Source organism: Triticum urartu, chromosome 5A (assembly GCF_056163025.1).
Source record: "Triticum urartu cultivar PI428250 chromosome 5A, HENAU_Tu73, whole genome shotgun sequence".
NCBI classification, from domain to species: Eukaryota; Viridiplantae; Streptophyta; class Magnoliopsida; order Poales; family Poaceae; genus Triticum; species Triticum urartu.
The window spans coordinates 496635626-496655261 of NC_141877.1; the positions used below are offsets into that span (position 1 = coordinate 496635626).

Genomic DNA, 19636 nt, shown 5'->3' on the forward strand with positions numbered 1-19636 from the left:
GAAGGCGTAAGCCATTCATCATCGTTGAGTGCCTTATTGTCTGTGTCTCGGGTGAGCCTCATCAAGCTCGACTCTTTGATCTTCCGGTACACCTCAAGGAATACCTAAAGCCGGTTCGGGTTCCTGTGAGGTCTGACAGTGGTGCACACATAATCATACTCGTAGTCCATATGTGCAATCCTCTCATCCTTGATGGTCATGTTATGGAGGATCACACTGACCATCATGATATTTCCCAAGGTCTTATCCCCATAAGCAAGCAGATCTTCAAATAATTGCAAACCGAGTTTGCAACACGCCAAATGCTCTTTCAGTGTCCTTCCTGCTTCTTGAGAGTGGCATCTCTTCTTACCTTGGGTGTTCATAATTGTCTTTACAAATGTTTTACCAAGAAGGATATATGTCATTAGCTAGATAGTAGCCCGCTGCGCTAGCATCAACACAATCTTCTCCTAATCGTTATCTTCGAGGAAATCAACATTGAAATCATCTGAGGATGAATAATCATAAAAAGAACTCCTCTCCCATCGAGCTAATCGACCTCATCTATACAAATTGTGAATCATATGTCATCTACACCACTCTACATAAATCTAGCAACCAAATATGCACAAATTCAAACCAAATGTACCTTAAAGCAACCTCGTCGCCACTCAATAGGCAAGGGGAAGTTAGAAGACATCCATCAACCCGTCGAGGGGAGGGGGGGGGGACATGGGCCGCGTGGGGCAGGAAAGATGTCTGGAGCTCGGCACCTAGAGGAAGGAAGACACAAATGAGAAGGAACTAGACGTCGTGGAAGGAGGAATTACCGACAAAGGGCGGTTGATGCATGGCAACAGTGTCTAGCATGTCGGGGAAAGGAGGAACGGCGTCGGAGGCATGTCCATAGCAAAGCTTGCATGGCACAACACGGTGGGTGTCGGATGGGAGCTCCTAACATGCGGCAGCGAGGTGCAGCGACATCGAGAACAAGGACTGAATCAAAATACAAAGACTAAAGGCATGCTTATTATGTGCCCGTTACAAAATTCCGGGATGAGAGATATAAGACATCTGCTAGATTGGGATTTTAACCAGATTTATTTATAATACTCCTTCAGTTCCCTTATACAAGGCCACTTTGGTTTCCGTGTCAAACTTTGACTTATAATTTTAGTCGACAAAATATGAATTATATGTCATAAAAAATATATCGTCAGAAAGTTCTATGAAATGTGCATCCAATGACGTACTTTTTTGTGACATAAGACTCACCTTTTTTGGTGGTGGAATTAATGATCAAAGTGAGATATAAAAATATGAAATGGCCTTATTTAGGGAGTGGAGGGAGTAGCTGTTTTGTAAAAGGATATGTGATTTAGGTAATATGCTAGAGTTGCTCCAGGTAGAACAGTGTCTAATAAATCCATCCCTCTGGTTGACAGTAAACCAGGCGATTTCGTCACTCAATTATTAACATGGGTCCGGAAATTGGGTTTCAGTCGGTGGAAGGCGTTTTCACCTTTTATATATGACGCGTCAACAGTACTAGTAATATCATATAACAATATAAAAGCCATTCAGATTGACACACAAGCTTCAAAAAGGAAAGACTCATCACACTTGTCCTTATGCTTTCTCTTCCGGTTATGCATCGCATTCAGCAAGCAGGATTGATGACCGAGCACCGATCTCCAATGTGTGACGTCAAATCCATGTCTGATATTTATGCCATCAAGGAGAAGATTACTGCTCTAACCTTTACAGTCGGATGATCCACTGTCATTGTGATCTACTCCCTCCGTTCCTAAATACTCCCTCCGTTCCAAAATAGATGACCCAATTTTATACTAACTTTGTACAAAGTTGGGTCATCTATTTTAAAACGGAGAGAGTATAAGTCTTTTTAGAAATTTCACTATAGATTACATTCAGAGCAAAATGAGTGAATTTACACTCTAAAGTATGTCTATATACATTTGTATGTAGTCCGTGGTGGAATCTTTTAAAAGACTTATATTTTGGAACGGAGGGAGTACAAATCGGCACATTGTCCAAATGTTCTCCAGCGTAAAATCTATCACCAGATGACGAAAACAATGATAACCGGCAAGACAATGAGGAAACAAGAACTGAAGAACACTATCAAACAGCTAACTAGCTTTTTCTCTCCCAGGATAGAGGATTACACTGACACATTTTATTTGTAGTCGACAAAAGAATCACCAGCTGCTATCAGATTAACAAGCACTCTGCGCAAGCTACATACAATGCTAGACAAATTTTCACCAAAGCATTTTTGGAACATCGAGCTATACACATTTCCTTCCCTGCGTTCCTTCTGTTGTGGTCTTGCCGGGTTCTTTGTCCACTTCTCCTTTTCGAAGAGATGGTTGGGTCATCATTTTATGATAATTTCTTTTGTGGTTAGTCAAAAATTATCCTTCGCCCGTCGGATAACTTCAAGAACACGTGCATCATCGAAATGATCTGGAATGGACAGCCTTTTCTTTATCTCTGGACTTGAGGTCCTCAAGAAAGGATTGCACTGCTTCTCTCTCGCAATTGTTGTTGGCACCTGGAGAAGAACATGAAGCACAGAAATTTTAGAAAGTTAAGCATTGTTGAACAAACCCATTCCTGTGATGAATTGTACACCATGCAATCTGAAACTGTGATTTATACCACATCGTGCTTATTATTTATGTCAATAAGCATCTAAATTGTGAGATACAAAATGACCTAATGTTTGAACTGCGTGCCTTGTATTCAGATCGTATTCTCTTGGATGTCAACAGAAAGAAAAGAACAATTAGCTGGGAAAGTGCAAAAAACAATAAAACAATTTTATTTTCTTTATAAAGCAGACACCAAAATATCCCAGTTTTTTTTCCTAGCCCAAGAAAGACATCGGAGCGGCCAAGAGGTTAAGTAAGCATGACTGTTCCCAACTTCTCATGGAAGCAAGGACAGATGCACATGCACCAACTGCCAAACAGAGAGTTGCTCCCTAAATCTCCATGTTTATTCAATTCACCAAACATGTCGCCATCTCTCATTCTAAAACTAAACTAACAAATTCATGAATAAGCAGCAGAAGAATACGGAAGTAGAAGAAATAGCAAATGCACAAACTGATGTGTATTGAAAGTTAGGAATGCATATGGCTTTAGAAACTACGTTACCGTTGGTGTATTCTTATTGCGCAGATCAGCTGTACTTGCAGCGTATTCCTGAAGTTCTTCATTTCCTGGTTCTATGCTCAAGGCAAACCTTGAATTGCTCTGTGAAGAGGTACATTCAGAATTAAATAACAAGCTGGTGCAAGAAATTGCTAGATTTGAAAGGAAATATCATTCACCAGAGTATACTCATGTCCACAGTACACCTTCGTCACATCTGGAAGAGCTACAATTTTTTGGAGTGAAGAGTGCATCTGCAGGAAGGTCAGAAAAAAAGGTGATATACATGGGTCTCAATGATGCATATAATGAACTCCATTAGGTACACTTCTATGAAAACAAAAATGGAGCAAGCCACTTGCAAACAAAAAAACTACCACAAGCCCGCAACCATTCACCTTTTTAGCGATAACTGATTCCAATGCAAGGCGTGAGCAGTTAGATTTGATTTAACTATTCCTTGTTTGTTCAAATAAATGGAAGTGCAACAATATTCAGTGTAGCAAACTCGCACATGCTATTACTCCCTCCGTTTTTATTTACTCTGCATATTAGGTTTGACTAAAGTCAAACTTTGTAAGGTTTGACTAAAGTCAAACTTTGTAAAGTTTGACCAAGATTATAGAAAAAAATATAAACATTTAAAATAAGAAATCTATATGATGTGAAAATACATTCAATAATGAATCTAATGGTATTGATTTGTTATTGTATATGTTAATATTTTTGTTTATAAGCTTTGTCAAAGTTTACAAAGCTTGACTTTGACCAAAGCTAATACGCGGACTAAATAAAAACGGAGGGAGTACTATTCATAGATCTTTTTAAACCTCTTTCATTAGTCATGGTTCTAGAAGTTCAGTTTATATTCAAAATTCTGAATCTCTAACCAGATGCTTATTGGTCTCAACTAGGAGTTCTTTAGCCGTAAGTTCCTTTTATTCGAAAGCAAAAAAACACTGGCAAGGAAGCAGCTTTATTACAGACATCTAGGGAAATCAGAAAGCACATGGAAGTAGAAGAAACTCAAAGAGCATAACATATGAGCATTTGAACGATTAGAGTATACATCATACATGTATACAAAGATATCTGACCTGTTCTGGAGTCCCCTCAAAAAGCTTTCCACATGATAGACTAAACAAGGTATCACCTGTAAATATTGCTCCAGATCCAGGGAAATAAAAGCTCACATGACCTGATAGAAATACAAGGGGAATGGATGAATTTCTTGAAAACTATGTCACATTAGAAAATTATTCTGTAAACGAACATAATATGCATGTCCAGGAAAACAACAGAACACATGTCATAACAACTATGAAAAACTTTAATAGCTCCAAATATGCTCCATAAAGGGCAGCATCACTACTTCTGGACTCTGATAAAACATCAACCAAGTAAAACGGTAGATGATATTACATGAGCACGAGAGAAGGTAAGGAAAGAAATTTAGAATGTCATGAGAAAATTTAAATTTTAAGTGGTACTCCTAGTTTTTTAAGTGGTACTCCTAGTTTTTTCAAGTGGTACTCCTAGTGGCGACATCATCAGATGACCCCAGATGCATATGAACTTGGGCCAATAAATCACATTTCTAAGTTTCAATAACAAAAAATAAAAGATATATGTAATGTTGAATGATACTTGAAACTGCAAATTTTAAATCACCAATATTACTGTTTACAGCAGAAAAAAGAAACTGTGTACTGTCAGGGCTGCTATTTTGGACCTTCCTGTCTTATTTCTCTTGCTCAGCACACAAGTGGTAGTCTTTGGCACGAAATTGGCAGGTTCACATTTCATCCCACAAGGCGCATATATGAGTTCTCCAGAATTTTCTGAGAACTTTTTATTGCAATTTTTGAAAGAAAAAAAAATAACCAAGTGCAAATGGACCAGGGTGTAAACAATCTTCACTAGCCACCTGTAAAGCTAACCCAATACAACACAATGAAATTTGCAGTTACACACCTGATGTATGACCAGGAGTTTCCATCACAATAACTTGATGACCCGCAAACATCCATGTGTCACCCTCGCTTAGAGTTATGTCAATGCCAGGAATTCGATCTTTATCCTTCTCAGAACCAATTACCTAGTATAAATATTAATGTTAGAGAAGAAAAACAGAAGATATCATTATTCCTCTCTTGATCTATGATGTTTGCGGTGACAGGGGCATCCAGCGGACACATAATGGCAAGCTAGAAAATAAACTTGTGCCAATCAGTTCCATCTATTAATCTAAAGAATCATCATATATTATAGTATTTACTACTTTAAGAACAATTTATACTCAAGGTCAATGACAAGCCATTTCAAGAACTGAACTTCTGGCTTCATTGTAAAATTCAACCCTGGCTGCCTAAATTTGACATATATATTGTTGCTAGGAATGCCAATAATATCTGGTACAGCAAAATGTTGACGAAACAATATCTGATTCCGCTTCATTTTATATCATAAGAGTACACATTTTGATGGCTTCACACAGTCTCTAAACAATAAAAAGGATGACAGAAACAACAAAGGAGGCAGTCAACTGTATACCTTTGCACCATATTTTGCCTTCAGTTCCAAGTTGCCACCAGTATGATCATAGTGATGATGGGTGTTCAATATGTAGGTCAAGTTCTGGTTTCTCTTTTCCAATGCGTTTATGATAGGCACCGCCTCAGAAGGGTCTACAACTCCAACTGTTCCAGTATCCACATCATGCAAGATGTATGCATAGTTATCTTGAAGACAGGGAACCTACACAGGATGCAGATCATAGTTAAGAAACAACAGAATGAAATTCAAGAGTATGAATAACAAGCAAAAAACATCCACAGAAAATAGGATACATAAAATGCAATGACATCAGACTTTTTTTTGTTCAGTAAGACAGCAATCTACAATCTACTTGTTTGTGACGAACAATAAAATGTGTAAGTCACGCACTCATGGTCTCATGCTATTCCCTCTTAAAAGGAAAAAGCATGTATGTATGAAGAATTGTTATGTCTTGGAGAAATACAAGTAATGCTGTTCAGATATTACCATAAAGATCCGGTATCTGAAAGAAACTGCAAACATGAAGGGTCAAGAACAAACTAAAGAGAAGTGCACACCATCTGGCCCACCATAGTACACTCGATAAGGTTTGGCAACAAAGATGCAGTCTAACGTGGCGAAGATATATCGTGGTAGTTAGGTAAAGGGGTACAGAGCAACAAGATAGTAAAATGAAGCAGAATAAAGCAATAAGTGATGGAGTGGAAGAAGAATATGGGGAAGCTTTTTTCAGAGACATGAACCATTTCCTATTGAGAATGGACCATAATTTCTCTCCGAAAGCAATGCTGCTAGCAACAGCACGTGGTTGTGAGAAACTCATCAGAAATGGTTATGACTAGTCCCCCTCAATAAACAACTTTTGACTGTTTGAATTGCCTCTTAAAGCAAACCAAACCAGCCCAACTTATATTTCACTGCTGTATGCGCCCAAGTCAATGCAGCGAACACAAGTTACATTTACAGGCAAACATCTACAGCAGTTGCACTAAGTTTCAGTAGCAGTTGACTGAAATGGGATGTAGGGATTGAACTAAACCCTCTCAAAGAGTTCCAGTGCACTCACGAGCTCGATTTGCAGCGACGAGGAGACGCTGGTCATGTTGCAGAGGTACCGCGCGGCGCCGAACATCCGGCCCACCCCGTGGATGGTCCTCAGGGGCATGACCAGCAGCGTGCCGATCCCGTACATGAGCGGCTTCCCGAGCCATTTCCTGCTCACCCTCGGTATCAACGACGGCTGCCCCCTAATCTGCAAAAACAACACATCCAGCAGTTTTCTCAGACCTGGCAATCCGCAGCAGAGAACCAAATCACACAAAATCGGCCAGCCAGATCGCCCACACCAACCCCCCGCCGCGCGGCGCCTATCATACAGCACATGCCCGCATAATAAATAAATTAAACCAACGAAATTAGGTAGAAACAGGGGAACCACGGGACAGTCTCGGCGATAACGAGGGAACCGAGGGGCCGGATCGCAAAAGCGCCACGAGTCCCGCTCCTCCTCCGTTCGTTAACGCCGAGGCGATTGTTGCAGCGTGCCGCGGCGATCGAGCGCGTCCCCGGCGGACGTGCGCGAGCCCCCGGCCCAGATCCAGGCCGACACAGAGAACCCCCGCAGAAATCGAAGGTTGAGGGGAGAGGGGGAGGAAGGCCGTACCGCGGGGGCGGAGGAGGAGCAGCGCGGGAGGGAGGAGACGACGAGCGAGCAGGCCTTGGAGAACATCCGCATTCCTGCCCCTCCTGCCTCCGCCGCCGCTCTCGTCGCGTCGCGTCGCCGCCCGCCGACGAGGTAGGGGGGTGGGGGGAACGGAGAAGGCAATGGGGACGGGGGACGGAGAGAGACGGGGAGGGGAAGGCAAGTAGTAGTGGGGGAGAAGCGAGGGAGAGAGGGGGAGGTTGGCCGGCTGTGATTGCGCTGCCTCGACCCGGGCCCACCGGGGGAGCGCGCGGGGTTCTTCTCTGCTGCGGGGCGGAGGGCCCACGTGGCGCCTGGCGGGGCGTCCGTCGCGGGATCGACGGCGGGGGCGGGGGGCGGCTGAGGTCGTCGGCGTCAGGCGCAGGCGCGCGTGACGTGTGGGTGCGTACGGCCGCAGTCGTTGAGGGGCCTTGGACGCCAAACCGCGTATTTTTATGTGCGGGGCACACCAAAGTTTGCTTACGCTTTTCTGGCAGCGGAAATTTAGGCACCGTCTGAATTCCTCCACGGACACTTCTCTTTTTTTGAATTGATGAAACGTTTTTTTTATGGTAATACGCCATCACGGTGTTTTATATTTCATGCTCAAATATGGATACCTCGTTTGCCAAAACATCGACAAGGAAATCTGGAGGCTCCGATTGCCAAACAATGAATCGATCACACTCCGCTTCTTTTAACGCTGTATAAATGCAGGGGCTCAAGTATACATACATGGTACAACCTACTACTCCCTCCGTTCCAAATTACTCGTCGTGGTTTGAACTAAAACCATGACGAATAATTTAGAACGAAAGAAATACAAACAAGCGTATCATGAGTTCGTGACCCTATTAGCACTTTTGAGAGAGCTTTTTTTTTTTGGAATCATGGGACTGCATGTCATATATTAAGACAAAAGGGAGAAAGAAATACATAGAGAGATAGATACAAGATTATTATGAACCAATCTGTGGTTGGATGGTTAGAGTGATTGTGGTATCCCCAGCCCATCAGGGTTCAAATCCTAGTGCTCGCATTTATTTTTAAATTTATTTCAGGATTTTGGATTTCCGGCGATGCGCATTCAGTGAGAGGAGACGTTCTCGCGTTCGTAATTTTTACAATGATATGCCGGCTTAGTCTTTCGGAGGTGCTCATAGGAATAAGGTGTGTGTGTGTGTTCATAGGGATAAGTGTATGCGCATATATATGAATGCTTGTGTCAGTACTAATCAAAGTCGTTACAGGCATCTCGTAGTCGATGGAGATCGTCTTCTAGCGAGCGCACATCATCAAAATACATGAAAGAAAATCCAGAAAAATACGAGCAGCCATGTCAGATGAGATTTTGGCCTAGATGGGGTGGTTCCACACTAAAAAAAGGCTAACCATTTGAATTCACTTTTGTTTTGAAAAGGCGCAACAAGAAAAGTACTTAAAATGCCATATGGCGCTCGTGCTTTGTGAGCAAGTCCACAAAGAAAAAAGAAAACGAAAAAGAACATAAACAACTGAAAAAGGTCAAATGTCGCTCTTCTTCATAGCTTCATCTGTTGGCGCAACATGTGTCGCTCTTTTCTTCCGATGGATGTATCGCACACAGAGTCACAGACGCGGAGCGTGCAGAGGGTTCAGATATAACCAGCGGAGTGCTAGAAGAAACAAATGAACTCACACTGTCATGTTCCAAACAATCTTTTGTGTTGTGTACACTTCGCCCAGCTCTTGGTCCACACGTGACCTCATTGTACGACTCCCACCAATGACGACCAGAAGAGAGTTCTTTCTCTGAAGCAAACATGCATGACGGGAACTTGGTGCTCTCGGGTTCTCGCGCATCTTATGTCCGTCAAAAAAATTAGTAATTCATTTTTTTTATATATAGATTTTTTTGGGAATCAAACATGATTAGGTATTCTACCCATATAAAAAGTTTGGATAAGAAATGATTCATTTTGACTTCAGGGCAAAAAAGAGAAGTCTATGACAATAATATAGTACTTGTATATAGCGTTTTTTGCCGAATCTTCGACCCAGGATACAACAAAAGTCTTTCTCTAACGAATCTTTTTATACGACTACAATATTTGATCATGTCTGGTGCCAAAGAAGTTTCGGGATTTTTTGAACTTCTTTTTGAATTATTAATATATTTTTTTGGATATACGGTGCGCTGGTACCCAGGTTCTCCTTTGTATTTTCCGCATCGGGACTGACTAGTCTCACATTTTGACTCCTCAGGAGAAAAACAAGCAAGCCGATTCCCTGATTAATCTGAAAAGGTCAGGGCCATTTCGTTTCTGCAAAATCCTACTCTCCAACAGATTACTTGTTAATACGGTGAAAATGACAGCAGATCACCATCAATCCATCGATGGTATTTAAGCACAAATCACTTTCCGGCCTCAAAAAATCACAGGGGCCGTCCAATGGAAACGGCACCGCTTGCCAAACAGAGCGAATTTACCCAATCAACATCAGCAATAAATCCCCCACAAAAAAAAATCCAGCAACAAATACAAATCCAAGAGAGAACATCAGTTATAAATACAGGTCAATTCATCAAATCACCTTTCTTTTTTCTGCTGAATCTTACTGGCAGTGAATCGATCAATACTAATTTTACATGGTACCGGAGCCCGGCCGGCAGCTCGCCATGGCATCTAGATGGACGACAAAGTCGTGTACACGCAGACAAACTGACAAGTTATGACTTATGAGAGGTTCTTCCATGCATTGCAGACTACATTCCTCATTATTGTGGAAATTACACGCGTATAGTTGTAACTGGCTTGATTTCTTGATTATTTTGCTGAAGGTGCATCTGGCTGATTCTGGGGCAGTGCGGCTTGAAATGCCGGAATTTCCATGTAGGCATCGTGAAGTCGCGACAAGGTTGGGTATTTCGTCTGCAAGAAAAGGAAAGCTTGTTGCTGTTGGTTTTCTGATGAGTATGTAGGGTGAGAGCAGCAGAAATCTTAATTTGCACAAAGAATATCAGAGAGGAAGTGAATACCATATCAATCTGGAAGCGATTGATGGCGGCATGGATCTGTGGGGCTAGACACACATCTCCCTGCCAAGGCCACAAATGTACATGTATCAGAAATTCAGAATATATAGTTCAAGATTAGTATTAGTAGTAGCACATTCAGTAATAATAGTGACATGATAATTAAGGAAATGGGGAGTCCGGAATGGAATTTTGAAATATGTGTGGAGAAAATTATGCATGATCAATTTGGTCATGTTGACTTGGAAGTTCATTTCGAGGTGACTGATCAAGGAAAAGCATCAAACATGTAGTATCAGTGAAGAAGTGTGTAGGCTCAGAAACACAAACCAAATGGACTTCATCTCCGACGCAATATTTGCTGTCACATCCATCCAAGAGCTTTTCTATTGCTGCAACAAATAGTAAGAGCAGACCAAGAGTAAGATTATTTTGGTCAACTGAACAAATAATAAGTATGGTTGACGGCGGTCAGAACTCAGAACAGCACAACTGAACATCTCTCTGTCACATATGATCGAAGAATGGCTAAGAGAAAAGGAAGTCTAGAGGAAAACAGAGAGAGATTCCAAATTCCTTTTTTCTCAAATCTGCAGGTATATAACTGTGCAGACAGTATGTTGCGAAATATTGCACCTTTGAAGCCCTTGTCAATATAACGTTGAACCACCTCAAGGCTCTCATCGGGGCTCAACCTACCCTCATGCAAACCCTGCAAAGTAAACAAATATAAATAGTGCACACACAAACACTGTCAAACTCGTACTGAAATAATCGTTGAAAATTAAGACGAAATCTTGTCAGCGGTAGCTAACTCTCGGTAAAAACCCACAATTACGCCGTAGCCTTGGAGAGGTTGGATGCTTGAGCAAACTATGTTCGCAATCTGCAACAAGCAAAAAATGTAATTAGCTACTCCATATGGAGTTACCGGTAAGTGTGCTGAACAACTATGGTTCGAAAAAAGAGTTTTGAACAACTATGGTTCATGTGATTAACAAGACACAGAAGTAGAACTATAGAAGAGATTTTTCTACTCCCTCTGTTCACTTTTGTAAGACGTTTTAGACAGCTGAAATTGAACTGTTTTAGGTGTTGTCTTAAATGTCTAAAACGTCTTACAAAAGCGAACGGAGGGAGTAGAAAAAAGAGCCAAAGAAGATCTTTAGCCGGACATATACCTGAAGATCAAGACCTTTCGTTTTGATATCTTTAGGTACGAGAGGATGCTGAGGATACTTATCTTCCAGATACTGCTCAGTGCATTAGAAAGACGCTTGTTAACTAGTAACAGAGGGACAGGAATGCTGAAGAAACACATTCTTAATCCACTGAAGCAAGAATTGTGACTCACCAACATGATAGCGAGAGAATCAGATAGAACAAAGTCCCCATCTACCAATGCTGGTATGTATTTGATCGGGTTTATTTTTTCATAGTCTGCAATAAGAAATCCATAACGGTGAATTCTCCTAAAGCAGAATACAAATTATGCGTTTTTCAACATTCCGTAGATTTCAGCATCGGGAATAGATGGGTACAACATGCATTGCAATTGTATCATTGATCAAGCCAAGATTTTCATCATCAAAGATGGTGCACAAAGTTGTTATAGCAGACTAAGCTAATGTCCAGGGAAGGAATAGTCTATGCGCAGTTCCCTGCAGATTAGGCAGCTACTAGCCTAGTAATAAGGCATAAGTAGGCATGCATCACGAGGCAACTCTGACCAGTTGGCATTTTGAGCTCTCATCAATTGCAAACCGGAAATGAGATGTTTAAAAAAAAACGGGATGAGATGGCTTTATAATTACTATGCGGATGTTATCTGGTAAATATGAGTACCTGGATCTGTCCGAGGATTGACTGCCTTGTACTCATAGTCCACACCTGCACCATAGAGAGAATGAATTAATTAGTTTCCTGAACAAGAGCCTACAACTTTTATCATTTAAGTGTGCGCCGAAATTACTACATCTAGTTTGCTCTGCATTAATCATTTTTCTCGAACACACACCTAAGTGTGCATCATAATTATTGTTAGAAGGGAGAGAGGGATTTGGTGGAATTGTTCATTGTATTGCTTGAGCCTCGTGGGCATATATATAGGAGTACAAGGCAAGCCAGAATATTTCCTAGTCTAACCTATGTTTCCTAATACAATCACGTTACTCAACAATTATGATATTCATTTACATGTTCCAGACCCAAAACAAATACACAACTGGTGGCATCTGAAATGTTCCCAACTGAAGAGTGTTCAGAATCTAGAATATACATAATCAACTCTAAGACCATAGGGATGGAGAAGCTGAATTAGGACTAATCCGGGGCTAACATAATCAAGAAAAAAGGAACAGATGAAGCTCCAAACCTCAAGAAGTACTCACCTTTGAGATTGAGAGCGATCCGGACACGGTGAGAGCAAGAGCTGATCCAGGCGCCGTACAGGATGGGCTTGGCCGTCGCCATTGCTGCCTGCTACCCCTTTCTCCTCTTCCTCCACTACTAGATGGAGACGATGCAGCAGTATGTGACTATATTTATTGGTATGAAGAGCCGGAGAAGGGATTGTTCTTCTCCTCTCCTCATGTGAACAGAGAGAGCACCGTGCAGAAAACTGGTGTGAGCAGAGCACAAGGGGACAAGAGCAGAAGATGCTACCCAAGCCTGAGTATCAGACTGATTATGTAGGGCCCACCAGATGCCCCCAGAGTCAGGGAGATGAAGTCACCTTGGACTAGGTGTATGATTGATTGATTGTAGGTGGGTAGAGAAAAGAACAAAATGAGAAGATAAGGCCATCCCAAAATGATATGTTAATCGATGATGTCTTTTTCGGCTTGACAACAGGGAAATAATGTTTGACTCGTCTTCTTCCCTTTCTTCTCTTTATTGATACTAGAATTTTACACTGGCACATACGATAAATTGCATTTATTCACTTTTACAGCAATGTCGTCAAGCTCATCCAGGGGTCTTTGCTTACATGAGCATCTAACTTTGAAATTACATCATAGAATCTCGATCAAACATGAAAAATCTTACAGTCATCGAGGTCCTGATTACTTTACTGGGATGGAGGAGCATCTGGTTGGTTCGCAGGAAGTGCGGCTTGAAATGCAGGATGCTCATTGTAAGCGTCTTGAAGCCTTGCCAAAATAGGGTACTTTGACTGCCAGAGAAAATATCAATACAAGCTTATAACTCTGGTTTCTGAATAATCAGTGCAAGACATTTTCACATTTGCACGTCACATACATACTAAGCAACAGAGAGCTTAGAATAGGGTAACATTGCATACCATATCGATTTGGAAGCGTGTCACACCAGCGTGGATCTGGGGCGCTAAAAACACATCCGCCTGAAAATGGCCACAATATATATAGAACCTACTTAGCTGATGATACACTAACAGAGTTAGCAGGAATGTAAGTAGAGCACTTCAGCACACTCTTCACTGTGACCAGCATATTATGTACTATCAAAGAACAAAGCCTGGGTTTGAGCTTTGCAGCGCACACCATTTGAACTTCATCTCCAGTGGCATATTTGCTGTCACATCCTTCCAGAAGTTTCTCAATCGCTGAAACAAAATTATCGAGGATAGTTCAGACCAACACGGATGCTGTATATGATTATGAACGCGAGACTGAAGCAAGGGGAAAATTGCAAGTGTTCTAAGCTATTTGGTAAACTGAGTGGTAGAAATCGCACCTCTGAAGCCTTTGTCAATATAATATTGAACCATCTGAAGGCTCTCATTGGTGTCCATTGTGCCAAGATATGAACCCTACAAACAATCATATAGAACCAAGCGTATATGGATATTGTCACACTATAATTGAAAGGGAAGTTTAATTCTAGTCTGAAAAAACTTAAAGATTCTATCTGTACGCACAATGACAGCATGGCTCTGAAGAGGCTGGATGCTTGAACACACTATGCTTGCAATCTGCAACAAGGGACAAACTTGTTTTATGAAGTACGCATACTAAAATGTGTAATCAACAACAGCACCTACATAAGTAAGATAGGTTTCAGCTACAAATTAGTTAGTGTCTCCATCTGTTGTAAAACCATTAACTTACAACAAGTTTCATCCAATAAACATCTAAAACTTATTTCAGTGCTTCGAATTGTGTTGTGCTTATATAATTTTAAGCAGACACAATAGTACCTGCAAATTAAGAGCTTTCTTTTTCAGATCTCGGGGTAAGAGAGGACACTGAGGATACTTGTCTTCCATATACTGCTCAATACAAAACAAGCCCGTTAATTGCTAATATATCACTGCACAAGCGTTGTAAGAGTTAATTTTGTAAGCTCAAAAATGCAGTGAAGAGTTGCAGCTTACCAAAATGATTGCAAATGAGTCGGAAACAACAAAATCCCCATCCACTAATGCTGGGACAAACTTAACAGGATTGATTTTCTCATAATCTACAAAGGGAAGCAGCAAGAACAATGAAATAACATCATGAACTACTAAAAAGAACATGAAGCATACCGCATACGTAACATAACGCAGCTTCTACAAAATCATAGTAGCAAAAGGATCAAATAGTTGTGTACTCAGATCCAGGAAAATAGGTATCAAACTTTCATTTATGCTACTGATAAGCAGCTTTCCTTTACACCATTGACACCGGAGAACTGCTTAATTTGCCATCAGAAATGGTACCCTCCGAGCAAGTGACGATTTCATTGTAAAGAAAAAAAAAGAGCAGAGATTCAGCTGTATACCTGGATCTGTCATCGGGTTGGTCGCTCTGTACTCGAAATCCACACCTTTATGATTGGGGGAAATGGTATAATTAGTACATACAGTAGCAAATAGTACCAGTACTAATAAGATCTAAACAGCTCTTATGAACTTTGGTGAAATTTGGGAGCTATTTTCTCTGAATCACATCACTGGTGAGGAAAAGCTCTTCATCCCGGATCTAACTGATAAAGCTGAGCTAGAGCTTTGGCAATCAAGCACCCATAATCCTCACAATAGACTTTTCAAAAGAAAAATCCTCACAATTTGTGATCCCGCGACCTATGCGGCAGAATCAAGAAGCGAGGCTAGCTGGTACGCGTACCTTTGAGGTTAAGGGCGATCCGAACCCGGTGCGAGCAGGAGCTGAACCATTTGCTGTACAGGATCGGCTTCCCCGTTGCTGCCGACATGCCTGCCTCCTCCTTCCGCATCCCAATTCCGCCCAATCGTTTTCTCTGGGGAAACGGTAGTACGAAGCACTAGAGTTTATCCTTCCGTGTGTGTTTTTTCTTTAGAGAAAATATCGTCTATATCTATACCAGTATAAAAAGATTCAAAGAGGTAGATTCAATTTATCTCGATCATCAAATCATGTCAATCCAACGACCTAGACTGTTTTAATGTCAAGCGCTTAATACGTTTAGCGTGTAATTAATTTCATGTCTAATATAATAATAATCACATAATAACACGTAAATAATATTTTACTTAATATCTGCATACACTTAATATACTTCCAAAATGCATTGCACATACACATTGACTAGTACTTGAAAAAGAGGCTTCTAGGTCGAAGCAATTTTGTAGGATAGGACAATGCACGTGCCTTATAGTGGGGGTGTAAATATTCTAGCATGTCAGTTTATGATTTACCTGGTTATATTAATGCGATTTTTATAAAATAAATGTTTTCCAAATCCGGTCTATGATTTAACTTATATTTTAATAAGAAATTTGATAAGTAATTAAAGTGCAATTGATTTAGAAGATAAGTAAATTAAGGTGATTGATTGTCGTACATAAAAAAAATGAAATATTAAGCCTTACATTTTATTGGAGGCAGTGAGGTTCTATCAACTGGGTCCTTGAGGGCGACTCTTCTATGGCCTATTTTTTTTTTTGCTATTGCTAATGACCGTCGGCATACATGCTTCATTAACAGTCTTGTTATTAATGGTACTAGGGTAGTGGACCCCTATTTGATCATGGATCACATTTTCAACTTCTTTTCCTCGCTCCTCGCTGCCAGGCCGACTTCGGGCCTCATCATCTTCCCTAACCTCTGGACTCAGGACAAACGGGTTTTGGTCGACGAGAATGTGGCCCTAATGATTCCTGATACGTCTCCAACGTATCTATAATTTTTTATTGTTTCATACTATTATATTATTTGTTTTGGATGTTAATGGACGTGTTGTGGTCTATGTATTCACACATGTATTACGATTTCCGGATAACACAATTATAGCATGAACAATAGACAATTATCATGAACAAAGAGATATAATAATAACCATTTTATTATTGCCTCTAGGGCATATTTCCAACAGTCTCCCACTTGCACTAGAGTCAATAGTCTAGTTACATTGTGATGAATCAAACACCTATGCAGTTCTGGTGTTGATCATGTTTTGCTCTAGGGAAAGGTTTAGTCAACGGATCTGCCACATTCAGGTCCGTATGTACTTTACAAATATCTATGTCTCCATTTTGAACACTTTCACGAATGGAGTTGAAGCGACGCTTGATATGCCTGGTCTTCCTGTGAAACCTGGGCTCCTTGGCAAGGGCAATAGCTCCAGTGTTGTCACAGAAGAGAGTCATCGGGCCCAACGCATTGGGAATGACCCCTAGGTCGGTAATGAACTCCTTCATCCAGATTGCTTCTTGTGCTGCCTCCGAGGCTGCCATGTACTCCGCTTCACATGTAGATCCCGCCACAACGCTTTGCTTGCAACTGCACCAGCTTACTGCCCCACCATTCAAAATATACACGTATCTGGTTTGTGACTTAGAGTCTGTGTCGAAGCTAGCATCGACGTAACCCTTTACGACGAGCTCTTCGTCACCTCCATAAACGAGAAACATATCCTTAGTCATCTTCAGGTACTTCACGATATTGTTGACCGCTGTCCAGTGTTCCATGCCGGGATTACTTTGGTACCTTCCTACCAAACTTACGGCAAGGTTTACATTAGGTCTGGTACACAGCATGGCATACATAATAGACCCTATGGCCGAGGCATAGGGGACGACACTCATCTTTTCTCTATCTTCTGCCGTGGTCGGGCAGTGAGCCGTGCTCAATTGCACACCTTGCAATACAGGCAAGAACTCCTTCTTGGACTGATCCATATTGAACTTCTTTAATATCTTGTCAAGGTACGTACTTTGTGAAAGACTAATGAGGCGTCTCGATCTATCTCTATAGATTTTGATGCCTAATATATAAGCAGCTTCTCCAAGGTCCTTCATTGAAAAACACTTGTTCAAGTAGGACTTTATGCTTTCCAAGAATTCTATATCATTTCCCATCAACAGTATGTCATCCACATATAATATGAGAAATGCTACGGAGCTCCCACTCACTTTCTTGTAAACACAGACTTCTCCATAAGTCTGCGTAAACCCAAACGCTTTGATCATCTCATCAAAACGAATGTTCCAACTCCGAGATGCTTGCACTAGCCTATAGATTGAGCATTGGAGCTTGCACACCTTGTTAGCATTCTTAGGATCGACAAAACCTTCCGGCTGCATCATATACAATTCTTCCTTAAGAAAGCCGTTAAGGAATGCCGTTTTGACGTCCATTTGCCATATCTCATAATCATAGAATGCGGCAATTACTAACATGATTCGGACGGACTTCAGCTTCGCTACGGGTGAGAAAGTCTCATCGTAGTCAACCCCTTAAACTTGTCGATAACCCTTAGCGACGAGTCGAGCCTTGTAGATGGTCACATTACCATCTGCGTCTGTCTTCTTTTTAAAGATTCATTTATTTTCTATGGCTCGCCGATCATCAGGCAAGTCAGTCAAAGTCCATACTTCGTTTTCATACATGGATCCTATCTCGGATTTCATGGCTTCTAGCCATTTGTCGGAATCTGGGCCCGCCATCGCTTCCTCATAGTTCGAAGGTTCATCGTTGTCTAACAACATGATTTCCAGGACATGGTTGTCGTACCACTCTGGTGCGGAACGTGTCCTTGTGGACCTACGAAGTTCAGTAGCAACTTGATCTGAAGTTTCATCATCATCATCATTAACTTCCTCTCTAGTCGGTGCAGGCACCTCAGGAACATTTTCCTGAGTTGCGCCACTTTCCGGTTCAAGAGGTAATACTTCATCAAGTTCTACTTTCCTCCCACTTACTTCTTTCGAGAGAAACTCTTTCTCTAAAAAGGATCCATTCTTGGCAACAAAGATCTTGCCTTCGGATCTGAGGTAGAAGGTATACTCAATAGTTTCTTTAGGGTATCCTATGAAGACGCATTTTTCCGACTTGGGTTTGAGCTTTTCAGGTTGAAGTTTCTTGACATAAGCATCGCATCCCCAAACTTTTAGAAACGACAGGTTAGGTTTCTTCCCAAACCATAATTCATACGGTGTCGTCTCAACGGATTTCGACGAGCCCTATTTAAAGTGAATGCGGTAGTCTCTAAAGCATAGCCCCAAAATGACAGCGGTAGATCGGTAAGAGACATCATAGATCGCACCATATCCAATAGAGTGCGATTACGACGTTCAGACACACCATTACGCTGAGGTGTTCCAGGCGGCGTGAGTTGTGAAACTATTCCACATTTCCTTAAGTGCGTGCCAAATTCGTGACTCAAATATTCTCCCCCACGATCTGATCGCAAGAACTTGATTTTCCTGTCACGTTGATTCTCAACCTCACTCTGAAATTCCTTGAACTTTTCAAAGGTCTCGGACTTGTCTTTCATTAAGTAGACATACTCATATCTACTCAAGTCATCAGTGAGGGTGAGAACATAACGATAGCCACCGCGAGCCTCAACACTCATTGGACCGCACACATCAGTATGTATGATTTCCAATAAGTTGGTTGCTCGCTCCATTGTTCCGGAGAATGGAGTCTTGGTCATTTTACTCATGAGGCATGGTTCGCATGTGTCAAATGATTCGTAATCAAGAGACTCCAAAAGTCCATCTGCATGGAGCTTCTTCATGCGTTTGACACCTATGTGACCAAGGCGGCAGTGCCACAAGTATGTGGGACTATCATTATCAACCTTACATCTTTTGGTATTCACACTATGAATATGTGTAACATTACGCTCGAGATTCATTTAGAATAAACCATTCACCAGCGGGGCATGACCATAAAACATATCTCTCATATAAATAGAACAACCATTATTCTCGGATTTAAATGAGTAGCCATCTCGAATTAAACGAGATCCTGATACAATGTTCAT

The 19636-nt window shown here is 41.3% G+C and overlaps 3 protein-coding genes across 4 annotated transcripts; all 3 read right to left on the reverse strand.

Moving 5' to 3' along the window:
- Positions 1-2115: 2115 nt before the first annotated feature.
- On the reverse strand, positions 2116-7611 carry LOC125510024 (putative hydroxyacylglutathione hydrolase 2, chloroplastic). Its single transcript, XM_048675113.2, has 8 exons — positions 7387-7611; positions 6790-6975; positions 5718-5921; positions 5139-5262; positions 4262-4362; positions 3344-3418; positions 3168-3266; positions 2116-2560 (listed from the first exon to the last, which is right to left on the reverse strand). Exons 1-8 carry the CDS (start codon positions 7456-7458, stop codon positions 2414-2416), a joined length of 1008 nt encoding a protein of 335 aa, XP_048531070.2. The 5' UTR covers positions 7459-7611; the 3' UTR covers positions 2116-2413.
- Positions 7612-9965: 2354 nt separating this feature from the next.
- Positions 9966-13072, reverse strand: LOC125510026 (glutathione S-transferase). Of its 2 annotated transcripts, none has more exons than XM_087521369.1 (9): positions 12811-13072; positions 12266-12310; positions 11775-11860; positions 11602-11673; positions 11253-11306; positions 11057-11132; positions 10751-10812; positions 10424-10483; positions 9966-10333 (listed from the first exon to the last, which is right to left on the reverse strand). In XM_087521369.1, the coding sequence occupies exons 1-9, from the start codon at positions 12890-12892 to the stop codon at positions 10175-10177; spliced, it is 696 nt and encodes a 231-aa protein (XP_087377495.1). In that variant the 5' UTR covers positions 12893-13072; the 3' UTR covers positions 9966-10174. The 2 variants fall into 2 exon arrangements, with proteins under 2 accessions (XP_087377495.1, XP_048531073.1); XM_048675116.2 differs by having other exon boundaries at positions 9966-10316; positions 12811-13068.
- Positions 13073-13278: 206 nt separating this feature from the next.
- On the reverse strand, positions 13279-15723 carry LOC125510025 (glutathione S-transferase). Its single transcript, XM_048675115.2, has 9 exons — positions 15511-15723; positions 15167-15211; positions 14778-14863; positions 14601-14672; positions 14322-14375; positions 14138-14213; positions 13945-14006; positions 13725-13784; positions 13279-13595 (listed from the first exon to the last, which is right to left on the reverse strand). Exons 1-9 carry the CDS (start codon positions 15617-15619, stop codon positions 13491-13493), a joined length of 669 nt encoding a protein of 222 aa, XP_048531072.2. The 5' UTR covers positions 15620-15723; the 3' UTR covers positions 13279-13490.
- Between the last annotated feature and the right edge of the window lie 3913 nt (positions 15724-19636).

Bases quoted from the DNA above. Each gene is read 5' to 3' on its own strand.
- LOC125510024 (XM_048675113.2), bottom strand. From the start codon at position 7,458: ATGCGGATGTTCTCCAAGGCCTGCTCGCTCGTCGTCTCCTCCCTCCCG. The intron at 5,922-6,789 runs GTGAGTGCACTG...CATCCTGTGTAG, and splicing joins CGTCGCTGCAAATCGAGCTC to GTTCCCTGTCTTCAAGATAA. The intron at 5,263-5,717 runs GTATACAGTTGA...TATTTATACTAG, and splicing joins AGGCAAAATATGGTGCAAAG to GTAATTGGTTCTGAGAAGGA.
- LOC125510026 (XM_087521369.1), bottom strand. From the start codon at position 12,892: ATGGCGACGGCCAAGCCCATCCTGTACGGCGCCTGGATCAGCTCTTGC. The intron at 11,861-12,265 runs GTACTCATATTT...TTCTTATTGCAG, and splicing joins CAATCCTCGGACAGATCCAG to ACTATGAAAAAATAAACCCG. The intron at 11,133-11,252 runs GTGGGTTTTTAC...TTTACTTTGCAG, and splicing joins TCCAAGGCTACGGCGTAATT to GGTTTGCATGAGGGTAGGTT.
- LOC125510025 (XM_048675115.2), bottom strand. From the start codon at position 15,619: ATGCGGAAGGAGGAGGCAGGCATGTCGGCAGCAACGGGGAAGCCGATC. The intron at 14,007-14,137 runs GTGCGATTTCTA...ATTTTGTTTCAG, and splicing joins TATTGACAAAGGCTTCAGAG to CGATTGAGAAACTTCTGGAA. The intron at 13,785-13,944 runs GTGTGCGCTGCA...GGCCATTTTCAG, and splicing joins CTGGAGATGAAGTTCAAATG to GCGGATGTGTTTTTAGCGCC.